The sequence below is a fragment of the Equus quagga genome, chromosome 3 (genome assembly GCF_021613505.1).
Source record: "Equus quagga isolate Etosha38 chromosome 3, UCLA_HA_Equagga_1.0, whole genome shotgun sequence".
In the NCBI taxonomy this organism is placed as follows: Eukaryota; Metazoa; Chordata; class Mammalia; order Perissodactyla; family Equidae; genus Equus; species Equus quagga.
In genome coordinates, this window is record NC_060269.1 from 113,497,655 (window position 1) to 113,513,724 (window position 16,070).

Below are 16,070 nucleotides of genomic sequence, written 5' to 3' on the forward strand. Positions count from 1 at the left end.
GCAAATGTGATCAGAAAGGAATCTGCGTTCTCCTCCTAGCAGCGCCACAAGGAGTCTAAACGTGCAGAGAGAGCCCTGAGGTTTGGTACAGAGTATTCTGGGCGCCCAGGGTCTGGGAGCTTTCGCTTCACTGCTTCTCCAGTGAAGCCCACCGCGGCCGGGCCTCCTTCCCCTCGTCCTAAGGGTATCATGGCTGGAAGTTCTGCTCTGAAAAGGCGCCTGGCGAAACGCCCAAGAAGAGTCACGCCAGGGCGTCTTGTCAGGTAACACGGTAGACAAAAGGCCTTTCTCAAGGACAGTCTCACTCGAGGGACGGGGGACTCTGACGCCGCGGGTACCCAGAGCCCTGGGAACCTCCAGCTCCTTGGAGGTAGGTTTTCGGTAAAGGCCAGATAGAGGGTCTCAAATTTAAATGCCTTTTGGGGCTAGGTGGTTAACATTTGAAGCCGCCAGGTATAAGAGGAAATAGCGGAAACTTTGGCGAACTGGGCTAGTGTATATTATGACTAAAGGCATTCATACTCAGATTTTGTCAACTACAGCGATGCTGGCAAGCAAAACACTCGTACTGGCTGGAGTCGCTGCGAGTTTGCGATCCTGCATTCGTCTCGGCTCAGTATCTGCTTCTCCCTCATTGCTTCAACCTGCTGCAGATCCTCAGCCTGTCCCGCAGCCCCATCAGGCGCGCGCCGCGCAGAAGATCGTACCAAACTTTGGCGCGCCTCGTGAGGGCGCAGTGGCCCTCGCTGCGTTCCCGGGGTTGCTCCCCAATATCTCGAGGGACCAGCAACCGACTGAATCTTGGAGCGTCTCAGAGCCCGGTACGGGCTACATTCTGTATCCGCCAGAAACGGAGTTGTAGCGCCCGCGACCGTCTCCCTGGGGCGACTCGGGACCAGGAGCAGTCCAGATCAAGTGGGGAGATAGGAAGATACAGCGAGCGTGGGAAGCACGGGATCTAAGCCGGGTACCCGGCTGAGGGGCGGGGCCGGCCACAGAGGGGAGCCCCGCCCCGGCCCCGCCCCGCATAGCCCCGCCCCTACGCTCTAGAGTTTCGACTCCGGCTCCCACCCTGCACTGAGTCCCGGGACCCCGGGAGAGCAGCCGGTGTGTGGTTGTGTTTCCTCTGCCTGCGCTGGACATCACTTGCGCGCTACAGAAAGCCCAGACCCTCTCCTACCAGCGCCCGCAGACACCCCCGCAGCCGCGGCCGAGCCGGGGCACCCTCGCCCTGTGCGCGGGTGCTTCTTGCGCTGCGGCGCGCGTTCCCCGTCCGCGCCTTCTTCTCGGGGCAGGCCCGGGGAGAAAGAAGCGGCGTCCGATTTCTGGGCGCTGCTCCTGGCGCGAGGTGCGGGATGGAGAGCAAGGCGCTGCTGGCCATCGCTCTGTGGTTCTGCGTGGAGACCCGGGCTGCCTCTGTGGGTAAGGAGCCCACTCCCTGAAAGGAGAGGTCGGGTGCGGGCGGAGAGATGGGGATGCGGAGAGGACCTGGAGGCCGGATCTAACTCGGAATGAGAGCTGGAGAGCGGAAGGTGACCTGACACTTTGTGTTCTTTCATTTCCCAGTGAGGAAACAGGCTCAGTGACTGGCTCAAGATCACCCAGGGAGTTGGTGGTCTCTTTGAGCCCAGTTCCTTTTCCACGACTCGGGTCTTGAACAGGGAGCGTGTCCTGCGGAGCCGACACACCCTCGGGCTCTCAGGAGGCGGGAGTGGGAAGGCCCCCCGGGGCTGGCAGGCAGGAGGTACCTACAGGCGGGAACAGGAGGTGAAACTTTGTCAGGCTGCGCGCACCATCCTAGCCCGGGCGCGAGGAAGGAAGCTTTGCAGGGAGCGCAAGCCAGTTCGCTCGGATCGCGCCGCGCTCCCAGCTCTGCCTCTGTAGGAGTCGAGCGGGATCCCGGGCTCTGCTGTTCCCTCTGGCTCGAACTCACATACACACCCACATCCTTCCCAGGGGAGGGAAACTTTCTGTTCCCCTTAGTGCAGGATGCCGCTCGCCTCTCAGAGAGAAGGGGAAATTGGGGCTTGGACCTGCGGCTGTGACAGGTTCCCAAAGTGTCTGCAAGTCAGTCACTTTTGTAAAGCATTTTGACATCTTTCAAAGCGCTTTGGTCCTTGGGGTAAAGGCGTGGTCAGAAGTTCACGTTCTGAAAAGTTACACTGAGAGACTTGGTAGCTAGAATTAGCGCCACTCGTCACTCTCCTTGCCACCTAAAGTTTCAGTCTTGTTCAAGACTAGGAGCACATACGCTTTTGGTGTAATAAAGTATCTCTTTCCTTTTCTTTCTCTCTTTTCTGTAGCCACCGTTTGCTAATTCCCGCTCTTTGGAGAGTGAGGAAGGAAAGAGGGTGGAGACAGAAAAAAAGTCAAATAATTCAGGGAAAAAATTCCTTATATCGAAGGAAAGGAATCGTGTGGCTTAAAAAAAGACATCCACACTCATATGCAGTACCAAGATCATCTGTTTATAGTTATTGAGTTTTCTTAATAATGACTTGGTTCATCAGGCCGGCTCCACCATGGACACTCATTTGTCCCTGACAAGACCTCTCTCTCTCCCCCTTCATGGGGAGAGAGTGAGGGTCTGGAACATGTGGTGGTTCTGTATCCCACAAAGAAGTGAGTCTCTTTTAAGCCTGGGGTGTTTCATAGCGCAGCAGTGGTAACAGTAACCGGTTGCCCTGAATATAACGCTGAGGTTGCCCTTTGGAGTGTGTGACTTGCTTAATTGGATTGGGTTATAATTGGTGCCATCAAATTTTAGAGACAGAGGCACTGTTGTTTTTCCTTCCCGTCTTTGAGCTGGAAGGGTAATAGTGCACGAATTAATTAATTTTGGTTATGGGATTTGAACATAGAAGGGCTTTTTATTGAGTAGCAGCATATGTACTTCTTATAGTTATTTCTTTAGAACTTTCTGAAAAGTAGAACTCAAACTTGCCAGTGAAAATGAATGAAGCTTAATGGAGCAAAAAAAAAAAAAAAAAATTGAGTGTTGGTCTACAGATACGAATCCGAAGTTATTATGGATAGCCCCGTTGAATAGTTTTTTTGTCGAAGACATGTCTCTAGAATAGTGTGGTGTTGTCTTGGCTTCCTATGAATGGAGAACATATCTTTAACTTTTTTTTTTTATGTTGGACAGTGTGTCTAGAGTGTGAGATAATCTGTGGCAGTAATTCATGAGGGATCTTCAAGAATCTCTTGTTTTGGTGGTGGGGTGGGCGTAGCGTATTTAGAGCTTAGTCTTTACTGTCATTTTTTTTCTCACATGAGAGTTCCCAAATAATGGGTTCTTTCTCATTTGGTCATTGAACAAATGGTATTAAGTCAGTGTCTTCAGCACGTTTCTCAACTTTGTGTTTCCCAGTCAAGTTTAATATCTGTGCTCATCTAAATGAATTGTTTTCATTTTTCTTTTTTTGGATAAAGTGGGAATCCGTTATTGGAAGGCTTTTCTTTTGCTTTTAAACATTTTGCCTTATTGTTTGCCTACTCTGGGGGCAGTTATTTCCTTCATATCGAAAAGCGCTATGCTATTTAACTGAAAATGACCACCTGGACCAATAGCTGTCCAAGAGTGGCCCATAGACCGCGTATCATTGAAATACTTGTTAAAATGCAGATTTGTAAGCCTAGGGCTATTCTGACAGGTGCTAAAGTTTAAGAACCCTTGCCCCAAACACACGTCAGTACCAATGCCAAGTTAGTTCCTGAGATTTATTGATATAGCTTAATTTCCAGGGTTTTTTTTTTCACTATGATATTTATTGTCAAATCTACAGTTATGTCAGCAACCTGTTTTGCACATCTGGGTGAATGTGTGAGAACATGCGTGATCAGTGGTTCACTTTGCCTGCAGCTGGTCACATTAGCGTTCACAGATTCAGTGCATTGGATATTTGCACTGGATGTTTGCTTATGCTCTCTCGTTTTTCCTGATACTCTATTTACCCAACAAGGTCAATGCCACTTTAGGCCTAGGGAGTCATTTGTTCTTAGCTGATATGAGTGAAGGATCATATGAAGGTTGGATGCTTACCGAGCATCAGTCACTTTTTAAGGTGGTGTTTTGAAGATCTGGATATCAGTTAAGACCCAAGCACGGTGGACAGCTTTCCTTTCTTTGATGCTTTTTCAACACCTGGGAACTCTTTGCATTTAGTTGACAGAGAGCTCAGTTTTCTTGCTGTGGAGTGACCCATGGTGAAGAATTTGTCCCATGGTATTTTTAGGTAAAAACAGGTTTCTTGTGTTCCAAGCTTGGTATCAAGAGGAGCTCAGAGCTTTGATGAATAAGTCGAGATTCCCCAATTGTAGTTCATTAGAATTACAGTATTTTTTAGTCCCGCTCTTAAGGAAAAATATATTAATACATTTATTATGTGACATTGGAAAGTGCTTTCTTTTCCTAAGTTCCTCTCACCTGGTTTTAATGTACAGTCTTTCAACCTTGGCAGTTCAGTTACTAGAGGAAGTGCACTAGAAAATTAGTGAAGGAAAATAAGACAAGGTCATAGACACTCCCACCCCCTTCAGGCTACAGAGATGAACTATGTAGAAATGTCTCTGAGTAGTATTCGTTAATCAGCAATTTAGTCGATTGTGTGCATCCTATGTTTTATAAGAAATGTCAGTGGGTCCTTTCCCAAGGGAGTGAGATCATCAGATGGAGGTTCATTTGATTTCAATGTCCCATATCCTTTTGTAAGACCTTGAAGTTGGCAATGCAGGAAAACAGGAACTCCACCCTCGCTCCATGAATTGCAGAACTGTTGTGTTGGTTTATGACCATCTGCCCATTCTTCCTGTTATGACACAGCTTGTGAACTTTTACTGGGAATGGGGAAAAGTAAATTCACAGTTTTACACAATGAATTGCTGAAGAGGCCATTTAAAGTATGGAGTGTGCATTGTTTATGGAAGGTGTTTCCTATTGGGTCCGACTCAGTGGCAACTACATTCATTTATTTAATTTGTTTCTAGGTTTGTCTAGTGTTTCTCTTGATCCGCCCAGGCTCAGCATACAAAAAGACATACTTACTATTATGGCTAATACAACTCTGCAGATTACTTGCAGGTAAGGCTTCATTTTAGATTCAGATTTCCTGTGTTAGATAACTTGTTTATTGAGGGAAAAATAATTTCCATATGGCAGAATTATAATAGAGTTGTAGTCATTGTATATAAGTAGTGAGGTTTCTAAGAACTGATCTGGTAATGAAAAAATGAGGAAGGTCTTCTTTCAAAAATTCTATACAATTTTGCTAGCATTTTTTTCTACTCCTGTCTGCCAACACACACACATATATATACCCCAATAACCAGTATAGGACCTGGCATGTGATATAGAGCACAAACTCGATAAATATTGAATGAGGGGCTGACCAAGTTGCATAGTGGTTAAGTTCATGCACTCTGTTTCAGCAGCCAGGGGTTCACAGGTTCAGCTCTCAGGCACAGACCTACACATTGCTCATCAAGTCATGCGGTGGCAGCATCTCACGTATAAAATGGAGGAAGATTGGCACAGATGTTAGCTCAGGGCCAATCTTCCTCACCAAAAAAATAAAATAAAATGTTGAATGAATAAATGAAATTGAAGATATACCCTTAAGGGATAGAGTTAAAGAAGTTTTGAGCCATATTTATTATACTCAGAATGGCTCTTAGACATCTGTTTAGCCGTTTTCAAGAACTTTATTTCGTGATAAAATTCTGACTAGTAGCAATTTAATATTTGGCCATTAATATTACCGAGTGCATGTTCTGCACAGGTAATGGAGTTCATGCTCTGGCTTGATGTTCTGGAATGCCTCTCTTCTCACTTGCAAACAAGAAGTCATGCTATTGATCTTTGCTAGCTGGGGAAACAGGCCTCTTTAACAAGAAAAGGCCTTTAAATTTTGCCTTCCAGCCCTTACTCCAGGAGGAAAAGTAGGAGACCTTGGGGTTTAATGTAGTGATTATGCATGACAGACCCAGAGGCTTCTCAGGACCAGTGTGTTTTGGCAGAGATGATGGGTGGAGGTGACCCTCCTCTTTAAGGAGTGCTGGGGCGCCACAGAGAACCTCGGGCAGCTTATTGCCATTGCTTCATGCTTGATGAAGACCAAGTGTTCCACACAGTGATACGGTCCATTTTAGATTGCAGAGTGTAAGGGATACCCTAGCCCCTTATCAAGGGTAGGTCATCAATACCCAGCCCTTAAGAAAAAACATAGTAACAGGTGCTGTTTCTCTAGCTTTTCTCTTTCAAGATACATTCCTCAGTAGATTTTCCTCTTACCCACCCTTCACGACAAAGGTTGTTTAAAATCCCCAAAGATTTTATCCCCTCCTCTTCTAAACTCTGCCTAAACATTTCTTATGTCCTGAAAAAGCTATGGAGTATATTAAAGGTAACTTCATTAATGTCGCTGCAACTTTGTGGGAAATTTCAAATTCTTTGAATGAAGGGTCGGTGATGATACATTCTTTGTGACGCTGACCATCTTCCTAGGAGACTTTTAGAGAAATGCTGTAATAAAAGTAGTCTGTGCTTCTGGCTCTGGCCGAATGCAGTCCTTACGAGGCCCGACAAGGCTCTGAGACAGTTGCACCCCTTCTTCCTAATCACCTAACTTCTTACTGTCCCACTTGCCTACTCTTATCTGGCCATTCCCGTAATACTCCAGAGATGCAACTAACCCAAGGCCTTTACGTACGCTGTTCCCTTTGCCTGCAACACTGTTCCTCTCGATATTCATGTAGCCTGCTTCATCAAGCCCCCTCCCTTCAAACTCTTCACTCTTTTCTTTGCATCTTCTATGTTTTCTCCATAGTACCTTTTATACGATACATTTTACTTTGTTGTTCTTAGTGCCATCAAGTCGATTCTGACTCCTAGTGACGCTATGAACAGCAGCGGAACCCTGCCTTTTGCACCCTCCTTTCGTCGTCCAGCGCTGTATCAGACAACCCTCTGCTGCCATTCATGTTACTTACTTTTTAAAAATTTCCCCTTCATTGAAGTTACTTACTTACTTTTTTACTGCCTCTCTCCTCCAGCTAGACCCAGGTTCCATCAGGGATTGACATTTGTCTCATTTGCTCACTGCTGTATCTCCAGTCTTTAACAACATTTGGCACACAGCACATGCTCAGTGTATATTTGTTGAATGAATGAGTTAATTAATAGAAAACTCAGGAATCCTTACAAGTGAGTTCTGCAGGCAAGTCTATGCCTTTTTGTCGTTTGTGGATCCAACCTGTCATTGTTGGTGGAAGACTTTGAACCTGTCTGTTGAGTTTATTTAAGTTTGAGAACTAAACCTTCTGTTTTTGTAGAAATAGTGTGTTTCTATGTAGAAACAGTGTGGCATTTCTCATTAATACTTCCCTGGAATTACTTTTTCAGGGGACAGAGGGACTTGGACTGGCTCTGGCCCAACACTCAGAGTGGCTCTGAGAAAAGAGTGGAGGTGACTGAGTGTAGTGACGGCATCTTCTGTAAGACGCTCACAATCCCAAAAGTGATCGGAAATGACACTGGAGCCTACAAGTGCTTCTACCGGGACACTGACACAGCCTCGGTGGTTTATGTCTACGTTCAGGGTAAGTGGGTAAGTGGGTAAGTGGGATTCACTTCTCATGTTGATTTACCGGTTATAAAACACAATAGATGCAAAGGAGAATCGCGTATAACAGAAGCCTCGCTCAAAAGGCCATTTGCCAACAGGAATATACAAAATTCTTCCCTCCCGAGGCTTCCTCTGAGAGTAAGACTCGTGGATTTGCGCTGCGGCGTGGGGTCTGTTTTATCCCTTTTGCCCAGTTAGTTTGATTCTCATCTTTGTTTCTAAGGGAAAATCTGTATTCACAATTGGCCATGGAGACTTGTAAAAAGCCTTCTGCTGTCTAAGAAAAAACCCTGAAATCCTTGAAAAGGAAGATTCGGGGATGAATTATGGCGAGGTTTCTCTGGAGAGAGAGGTTATCTACAGCAGAGTGGGAGATTTTCTCAAGAATGCACAGGGAAACAGCCAGGGCTCTGGAGCTTGCTTGTACATAGGAACTTTTCTTTTCCCACTTGTACTTTATAAAAAACAATTCCCAGACTTTTATGCAAATGAAGACACTGCCTAAAAGTACCTTTCGAGGACAATGTTTCTTTCCTTTACTCGTGTGGTCTGAAATCTTGCATGAATATGCCACATCTTTCTAGAGTTTGCCATTTGGGATTGACACCATGGAGGCCAATTTAACATCTATGTAGGATAAAATACAATGTTACATGTATTTAGTATTTATAATATGAATTATTCTTTCTTTTGTGTTTGAAAACTCTTACACTACCTTAATTTTCCTGTGGAAAACCTGCCTTAACTGAGATACCTATAATATTATTTTGGGGATTCTAAGTGTTGCATGGTATTTTGCTTGGATATACTAAATATTTTTCTTTTCAGCAAAGATGAGCTTTTTAGACATTTTATTTATACATTTATATACCGTTTTACATCCCAGAGGATTTGAGGCAGGTGAAGATGGCTTAGACTTTTGTCTAGAGGCATCTTTTACAGAGCAGGAATCTCATCAGCTTAGGGAAACACACTTGCATATCTCCATTTACATTTCAATAGCGCAATATGGTCAGTGCAATGAAAAGAGGAGGCCATGTCAAAATAATGTATGTCACTCCTGGATTGCACAATGTTCGAGAATTATTTTGCCCAGGGTAAGCACAATCCGCAAGAGGATTCTGTGCCCTCCTCCTCCCTTCTGCAGAATTTGAAAGAGACAAGGCTCAGATCTTTGAGAATTGCTGGCTCCTTTTGATCTGGCAGTCTTGGGAGATCAGGCTTTCTCAGAAGATTGCAAGGATTTCCTGCCTTAGGCCTGTCTGGAAGTACTACAAGACGAACCTCTCCCATAATGTCTCGTTATTTCCTTCTCCCCAAGTCAGGAAACCTGGAGACATTTGAAAATTCATTTCATGAGTTACAGTAAATATTTTATTTTGAGAGGATGGGTGGTTGTTTGGGTTTCTTTTGTTTATTTCCTTTTTTGGCGATACTGAAATAGAATTGATTTACTGAATAGCGTTGGTCTTACGTCAAGGGGTTAATTTAGCTTCCAAATCTTGCTCTGTAAGCAAGCTATGTAATATTTCACAGCATGTGGATGAAAGATAGGTAGTATTAAGAAGTCCGATCCCTAGCTCTGTTTATTTGTACACTACCCGTTTGGGTATACCATCAAATTCTGCTTCCTGTCTAAACCTAATGTTCTAGGAGTAAAGCTGTCCAAGATTTTGGTCATGAAGCTTTTAACAATGGGAAAGAAAACACTGAAGTATTCCCTGTGGACAACCCTTTAATGTCCTCTCTGGTCTCCACCTTACTTCCTTAGTCTTCTGACCCCATTCCCTCCAGCAATGGATGGAGCCAGGAAGTGGGTCTCGGCCTGCAAGATAATGGCTATGGCATGTGGTGGGCTGGGTTGGCTGCCTTTCTGTGCTTTCCAGCTGGGAAGGAAATCAAACTTCTGCTGTGGCAGGGAATTAGCTGCCTGTCTCCCCTTTGGTTTAATTAACTCTTTCTTCACTTGGACCAACCATCCCGAAGAGCTCTGAAAATGCTTGATCAGGTGTGTTGGGCAGAGCAGTGTGAACCGTTCTCTCTCTGAGATTTCAAGCATGACTTCACACCACATCAGCTCTCTCTCTGGGAAATGGAGTCTTTTCCCAGCAGTGTATTAACATTGGAGGAACAATGTTTGAATGACTTTAAAAATCTCTTTCGTTTTCTTCTCACTCTTTGCCATCACGGCTTTTCAAGTTTTTGTTACTGAAGGTAATAAAGACTGCTGAATCTTAAACTAATGCAATAACTGTGAAACATTATTTTATAAAGAATCTTATATCTAGTCTTTACAATCTTAAAATACCCACAGAAAACTTTTTCTTGAATAATTGAATTAAAAAATTGTTAGCTATTTCTAGTTTATTGTAAAGATCCTTTGGGATCCATTAATTCATTTTCATGGCATTTACATTATTTTTGTAAAGAAAGAGAATATGAATTTTTTTAACATCAATAAAACTTAGTAGGTAAAGTGTACAGAATTAAATTTAAATTTCTTAAAGCTTATGTATATGAAAAATGTATAGCATATATGAAAAATGTATATGTACGTATGAAAGTGTATATGAAAAATGAAAAAGTATGCTGCTTCATCTTGAAAAATATTCTAATGATCAATCTGTTTAAATGTGGAACCTATAAACTATACTCTGCTTATGATTCTTGTGAAAGGAGTCACTCTCATTTTGGGAGTTTTCTTTCAGATTTTTCATACACAGACACACACACACACACCCCTCCTGTCACATGTCCTAGGAGCCAAATATCTGCCTGCAGACTAACCTGTGGATGCCTTTGCCTAGTGTGAGATGTCGTTCCCAATCATTTTCTTCTCTGTTTAGAGTTTGTGAACCTGAAAAAACTTTTCTAGTAAATGCCAATAACTAATGGAATTACATTTTCTTCTAGATTACAGATCTCCATTTATTGCTTCTGTCAGTGACCAGCATGGAGTGGTGTACATCACCGAGAACAAAAACAAAACTGTGGTGATTCCATGTCTTGGGTCCATTTCAAACCTCAATGTGTCACTCTGTGCAGTAAGTTACATCTTCTTCCGTCATCTCTTAGGTTTTTATAATTTCAAGCTAATATTAAGATGGGAAGCCTGTTTATCATATAATATCAGCAGTGAGTTTCAAAGATCCTTTAGGAAAGGCCAAGATGACAATAAATAAAACCAGTTTGTATTCTTAAAAATAAGATGAATTCTTTAGTGATTATCTGACATGGTTTCCACTTTGGAGAGCGCTTGATTAAATATTTGATATTTCTTTTTACTACCCAGAGGTATCCAGAAAAGAGGTTTGTTCCTGATGGTAACAGAATTTCCTGGGACAGCAAGAAAGGCTTCACGATTCCCAGCTACATGATCAGCTATGCCGGCATGGTCTTCTGTGAAGCAAAAATTAATGATGAAACTTACCAGTCTATTATGTACATAGTTGTGGTTGTAGGTAAGAGGACAGTTCTTTTCCTTATCATTAATACCAGACGATGAAGATTGGCTTCCTGTATTAAGATCTTGGAGATGAAAGTATAGTGTGAAGGACAGGGAATATTGAAAAATATATTAATTCAAGATATGGTGTTAGGTAATTCCTTACATCTATTCTCCCTACCAAAAAGCCTGTGTGCAATCAAAGTTTTCTCTTTTCTTGCCAAGACCAAGAATGAAAAAGAATGCTATTAACTGGAGCATATTTTGTGGAAAATTCAATGTTCAGAGCATGGATGCCTGGCATCAATTCTTTCAATTGTACCTATTGTATGGAAAGTACAGCATTTTACTAAAGTTGGCCCCATTGATTATTGACTGCTCAAATTTTACTACTTTTTTATCCACTGGGCTATAACATCTTTGAGATCTCTGCAAGTCTGCTTTGTAAATCTTTGTAGGCCATTTTTCTGGGAGTTACCAAGATTTGGAGAGGACCTCAGGGAAAAATGATGTGGCACATTTTAAAGTTGCATCATTTTCAAAAAAAAATTTGTGCCAAGTTATACATTTGTTTTCCCTCTCACTTTCTGGTTTTCATTTTACTTGCTCCAGGGTACAGAATTTATGATGTGGTTCTGAGCCCCCCTCATGAAATCGAGTTGTCTGTTGGAGAGAAGCTTGTCTTAAATTGTACAGCAAGGACTGAACTAAATGTAGGGATTGACTTCAACTGGGAATACCCTTCTTTGAAGGTAACACTAACAATTCAAAGCCAGACCTCCAAATACTTTGATAATAAGCCCCAATGGAGTTTGCTTGAGAGAGATAGCGGCCTCTCTGGCCAGATAAAATGTAAGAGCCTTAACACACACACACACACACACTTCAAGAAAATTGCAGAGCATACAGCACCCGTGGAAAAAAAGACGCAATGCCAAGAACTCTGTCCCACTCTGCTATAATCAGCCTGTGAAGATTAGTTTTCTCATGGTGATTTCATCTTTCCAGGTTGCGTTATTTCTCTTTTCTCCGAAGTCTTTGATCTGTTTTCCCTTTAAGAAAATTTCTTTTCAAGAGGTGGCATGAGACACACTTCTCCTCAAACAGTGGTCCTATTTGCTTACTGTCTTGTGGTTCATATCCGTCTCATTCCCACTATGTGAGGTTTTAAAAGTCCTAATTCAGTTGGTTCCATTTTTTTCTCCTGAAATCAAATATACTTATTGTCTACATATGTTAAAAGTTGTGAAGACCCTATTCGTAGCATGAAATAGTGTTCATCGAGGGCCGAGACTTGATTTTGTGGATATCTAGAAGCCCCTGGGTCATGTTGTGCTACTGGGTGAACTATGCTGGAGTAAACTCTTTTTCAGCATCAGCATAAGAAGCTTGTAAATCGGGACCTGAAAACCCAGTCAGGGAGTGAGATGAAGAAGTTTTTGAGCACCTTGACTATAGATGCTGTAACCCGGAGTGACCACGGGATGTACACCTGTGCGGCTTCCAGTGGGCTGATGACCAAGAAGAACAGCACGTTCGTCAGGATCCATGGTAAGCTAAGGTCTCCTTTGGAATGGTGCTCTGCCTTGGAAGGTGAGGGAATTTAAATACATTTAGATCAGTTAGTGATTCCTATTATGTTCATTCAGAAGATATTTTTGAGCTCTTGCTAGGGAGGCCACATTAACTAGAGGTCAAGAGCACAGCCTGGGTTCAAATCCCAACTTTAACGATGAGATGAGCTGATAGAGCAAGTGCTCACTAAATATTCCTTGCTGTAGTTGTTGCTGCTATTATTATTATTAAAATAGTAAGCAGAGTGTTATTATCTAAGATGGTTTTTAAATTTTCATTTTGTTGTAAGGTTGAGAGTCCTACTTGAATAAGCATAGACTTTGCAATTGGGGAAGCCTGGATCGAATTACTTTCTGTGGGGCTTTGAGCAAATAGCTTAATTTATCATTTATTCTTTTTCACTCACATAAATGTCTCAGTTTAGATGATAATTTATATGACACTCTACTTACAGGCCTTGGTGAGGATTTTGGATTTTATAATATGGAATGCAGAGAAGGGTTTGAACAGAGGGAGACATGCTCTGGCTTATGTTTTTATAGGATTACTGTGTCTTTTATGTGGAATACTTTAGAGAAGTAAGGACAGAGTAGAGAGACCAGTCAGGAGGCTAATGGCAGTGATCAGGTGAGAGGTGGCGGGTGGCTTGGACAAGAATGGCAGAGGTGGAGGTAGTGAGAAGTGATTTGATTCTGTATGTATTTTTGAAGGTAGAGCTAATAGGATCTGCCTATTGAGTCATAGGCTATGGGGTGTAAGAGGAAAAGAATGGAAGATGACTTTTGACTTTTTAGCATAAACAACTGAGTGCATGGTGGTGTTATTTACTAAGATAAGGAAGATTGAGAGGGGAGTAAGATTTGGGGAAACAGCGTTGGACAGGTTCATTCAGAGATGCCCATTAAACATCCAAGTGGAGATATTTAGTATATAAACCTGGAACCCAGAGAAGTCAGGGCAGGAGATAGAAATTTAGGAGGAGTATGAATAGTACTTTGTGTCTGCAGCTAGAAAAAGGTATGGATAAAGAGAAGAGGGCTGAGGACTGAGTCAGGGGACACATGGGGGAGTGTGTATAGGGTGTCATGGGAGCAGAGGGGAAGGAACACCCAAGGGTCCCTGGGGGACTTAGAGAAAGCTTTACAGAGGAGCAGATGCTTGAATTGAGGCTTGAACAGTCAGTAGGCTTGCAGAGTGCACGGGGGTGGGAGGAAAGCAAGCTTGAAGCCTGGAGGCGTGGGAGAAGATGGAACGTGATCTATAGAGAGATGGCATGGGGGATCTTGAACTGCAGCAACTCAGAACCCCAAAATCTTTGACTCTTCACTTGAAATGAAAATCTAAACCAAACCACCATTCATAATAAGTTGACATTTATGAGAATAATAATAATTATTTTTTTTTTCCAGAAAAACCTTTTGTTGCTTTTGGCAGTGGCATGGAATCTTTGGTGGAAGCTACAGTGGGAGACCATGTCAGAGTCCCTGTGAAGTGCCTTGGTTACCCTCCCCCTGAAATAAAATGGTGACTATTGGAAATAAATGCAAAGCATTTTTCCACATGGGAGCAAATCCTTAGATTGTACTAATTCCTGGGATTTTTTTCATAGGTATAAAAATGGAAGACCCATTGAGTCCAATCACACAATTAAAGTGGGGCATGTACTGACTATTATGGAAGTGAGTGAGAAAGATACAGGAAATTACACTGTCATCCTCACCAATCCCATCTCAAAGGAGAAACAGAGCCACGTGGTATCTCTGGTCGTGAATGGTGAGTCCATTCGGTTTTCCTTCTCTGCCCAAAATCTATTATGAAGAGTAGGATTATGCCTAAACAGCCAGGCCACCGTTCGTCTGTCCCCTGCTGCTTCACCCGCATCATGAGTGGGCCCCCGTGTATAAAATGATCCAGAGTGGTGGAGTTGAAATGAGCTGTAGGACAGTGTGCTCTGAGCATGTTTGCTTAAGGGGCCATGTAAATGAGCTGTTTGGTGGGCAAATGCCGTGAAATAAGAGAGCTGGGGGGACAGCTGTCGAGCTTAAGCCTTTGCTCCTGGCTCATGGAATGGTGCACCAGGTGTGCAAATGCGTAAGCCTCTTCTTGAATTTTGTGGAAGCTTCTAGTTTGACTTTGTAGTTGATGTCATCAGTGATGCACAGGCAGATTCCAGCTCAGAAGGTTTTTGCAGGTTGGCACTGTTGACTTGGTTGGAAGCTTTTTAAATTTTTATTGTTTTAAACACAAGTCTAGGATCTGACTCTGAGGTTGTAAAGGGAAGATATTTAAGGATGATTTGAACTTTGTTTTCTCCAACTGAAAGATACAAATAAGCGTTCTGGACAGGTTTGCGGGGGAAGGGTGTCATGGTCAAGTAAGTGTGGGAGGTGCTAAGTTGATGTAAAATAGTGTCTTTATTACAGGACTTCTCAGGACCTTTAATATGCTAATGTATATTGCCATGGTCCATGAGGAGAGACATAGAGTATTCAAGGTTTAACAAACTTATTTGACCAGAGCACCCCTCCCTCTTTCCCCCAGTAAATTCATTAATATCTTGCTCCAAACACAGTTTGTGAAATGCTTCTCTGTCATAATTCTTTGTTCTCCCTACTGGCATGGCATATTAAAACTTCAGGATCTTCACTGTGACATATTAAGGTGCTTCCTCATATGTCCTGTCACTGCTCTGTATGTCTGCTGGACTTGGCTTCATTTCTTTGCTGGGAAATCAGCTTCAGGGAGTATCTTAAAGACAACAGGTTACAGAAAGTTCACTAAGAAGTTCTCAGGAGTAGGAGGTTGAGGAGGGGAGAGAAGCTGGAAAGCTGATACGTGGGGTCTGGAGAAGGAAATGAACAAGAAATAAAGCTGTAAGAATGGACAGTGAATAACCCCATGTCATCAATCCATGAAGTCACGAAACATTTGATTCACCCTAGCATTTGCCCTGCTATATAAAACAAACATAAAAAAGAAGTCGTTTGAAAGTATAGTCTGAGGCCTTAGGTTGATAGTGATGAGAAAATAGTTTTGCATTAATGACTTTGGGGCCACAAAGAAAGAAAGAAAAAAGGGAGAGAAGGAGGGAAAAAGAGGGAAGAAGATAAGAAAGGAAGGAAGGGGAAGAAGAAGAAAAAGAGGGAGACAGAGGAGAAGGAGAGGTGGGTGACCTTGGGCAAGTCATTTAACTTTCCTACGTTCATTTGTCCTGTGGAGGACAATGATGGTGGTTGTGAGGATTAAATTAGTTAATCAATCTAAAGCACTTATAACAAATGTATTCACTGTATTATTCACAACTATTTTCTGTCTAGAGCCTTGCCCTGTTCTCGTGAGATTGAGAGGACAAGAAGAACTAGCCCTATAACATACATGAGAAAAACCGAGGCGCAGGGTGGCGAGACTTGCACAAAATCACTCAG

General features: G+C 42.9%; 1 protein-coding gene across 1 annotated transcript in view; it reads left to right on the top strand.

Annotated features, from left to right (window-relative positions):
* The first annotated feature begins 1,087 nt into the window (after positions 1-1,087).
* The window catches only part of KDR (kinase insert domain receptor), a 43,222-nt gene continuing 28,239 nt past the window's right edge, over positions 1,088-16,070 (top strand). The window contains exons 1-9 of the mRNA XM_046656492.1: positions 1,088-1,422; positions 4,990-5,083; positions 7,403-7,599; positions 10,539-10,669; positions 10,918-11,086; positions 11,683-11,822; positions 12,444-12,621; positions 14,055-14,169; positions 14,255-14,418. Coding sequence (XP_046512448.1) covers positions 1,356-1,422; positions 4,990-5,083; positions 7,403-7,599; positions 10,539-10,669; positions 10,918-11,086; positions 11,683-11,822; positions 12,444-12,621; positions 14,055-14,169; positions 14,255-14,418 — 1,255 coding nt within the window. The 5' untranslated portion in view covers positions 1,088-1,355. The remainder of the gene's footprint in view (positions 1,423-4,989; positions 5,084-7,402; positions 7,600-10,538; positions 10,670-10,917; positions 11,087-11,682; positions 11,823-12,443; positions 12,622-14,054; positions 14,170-14,254; positions 14,419-16,070) is intronic.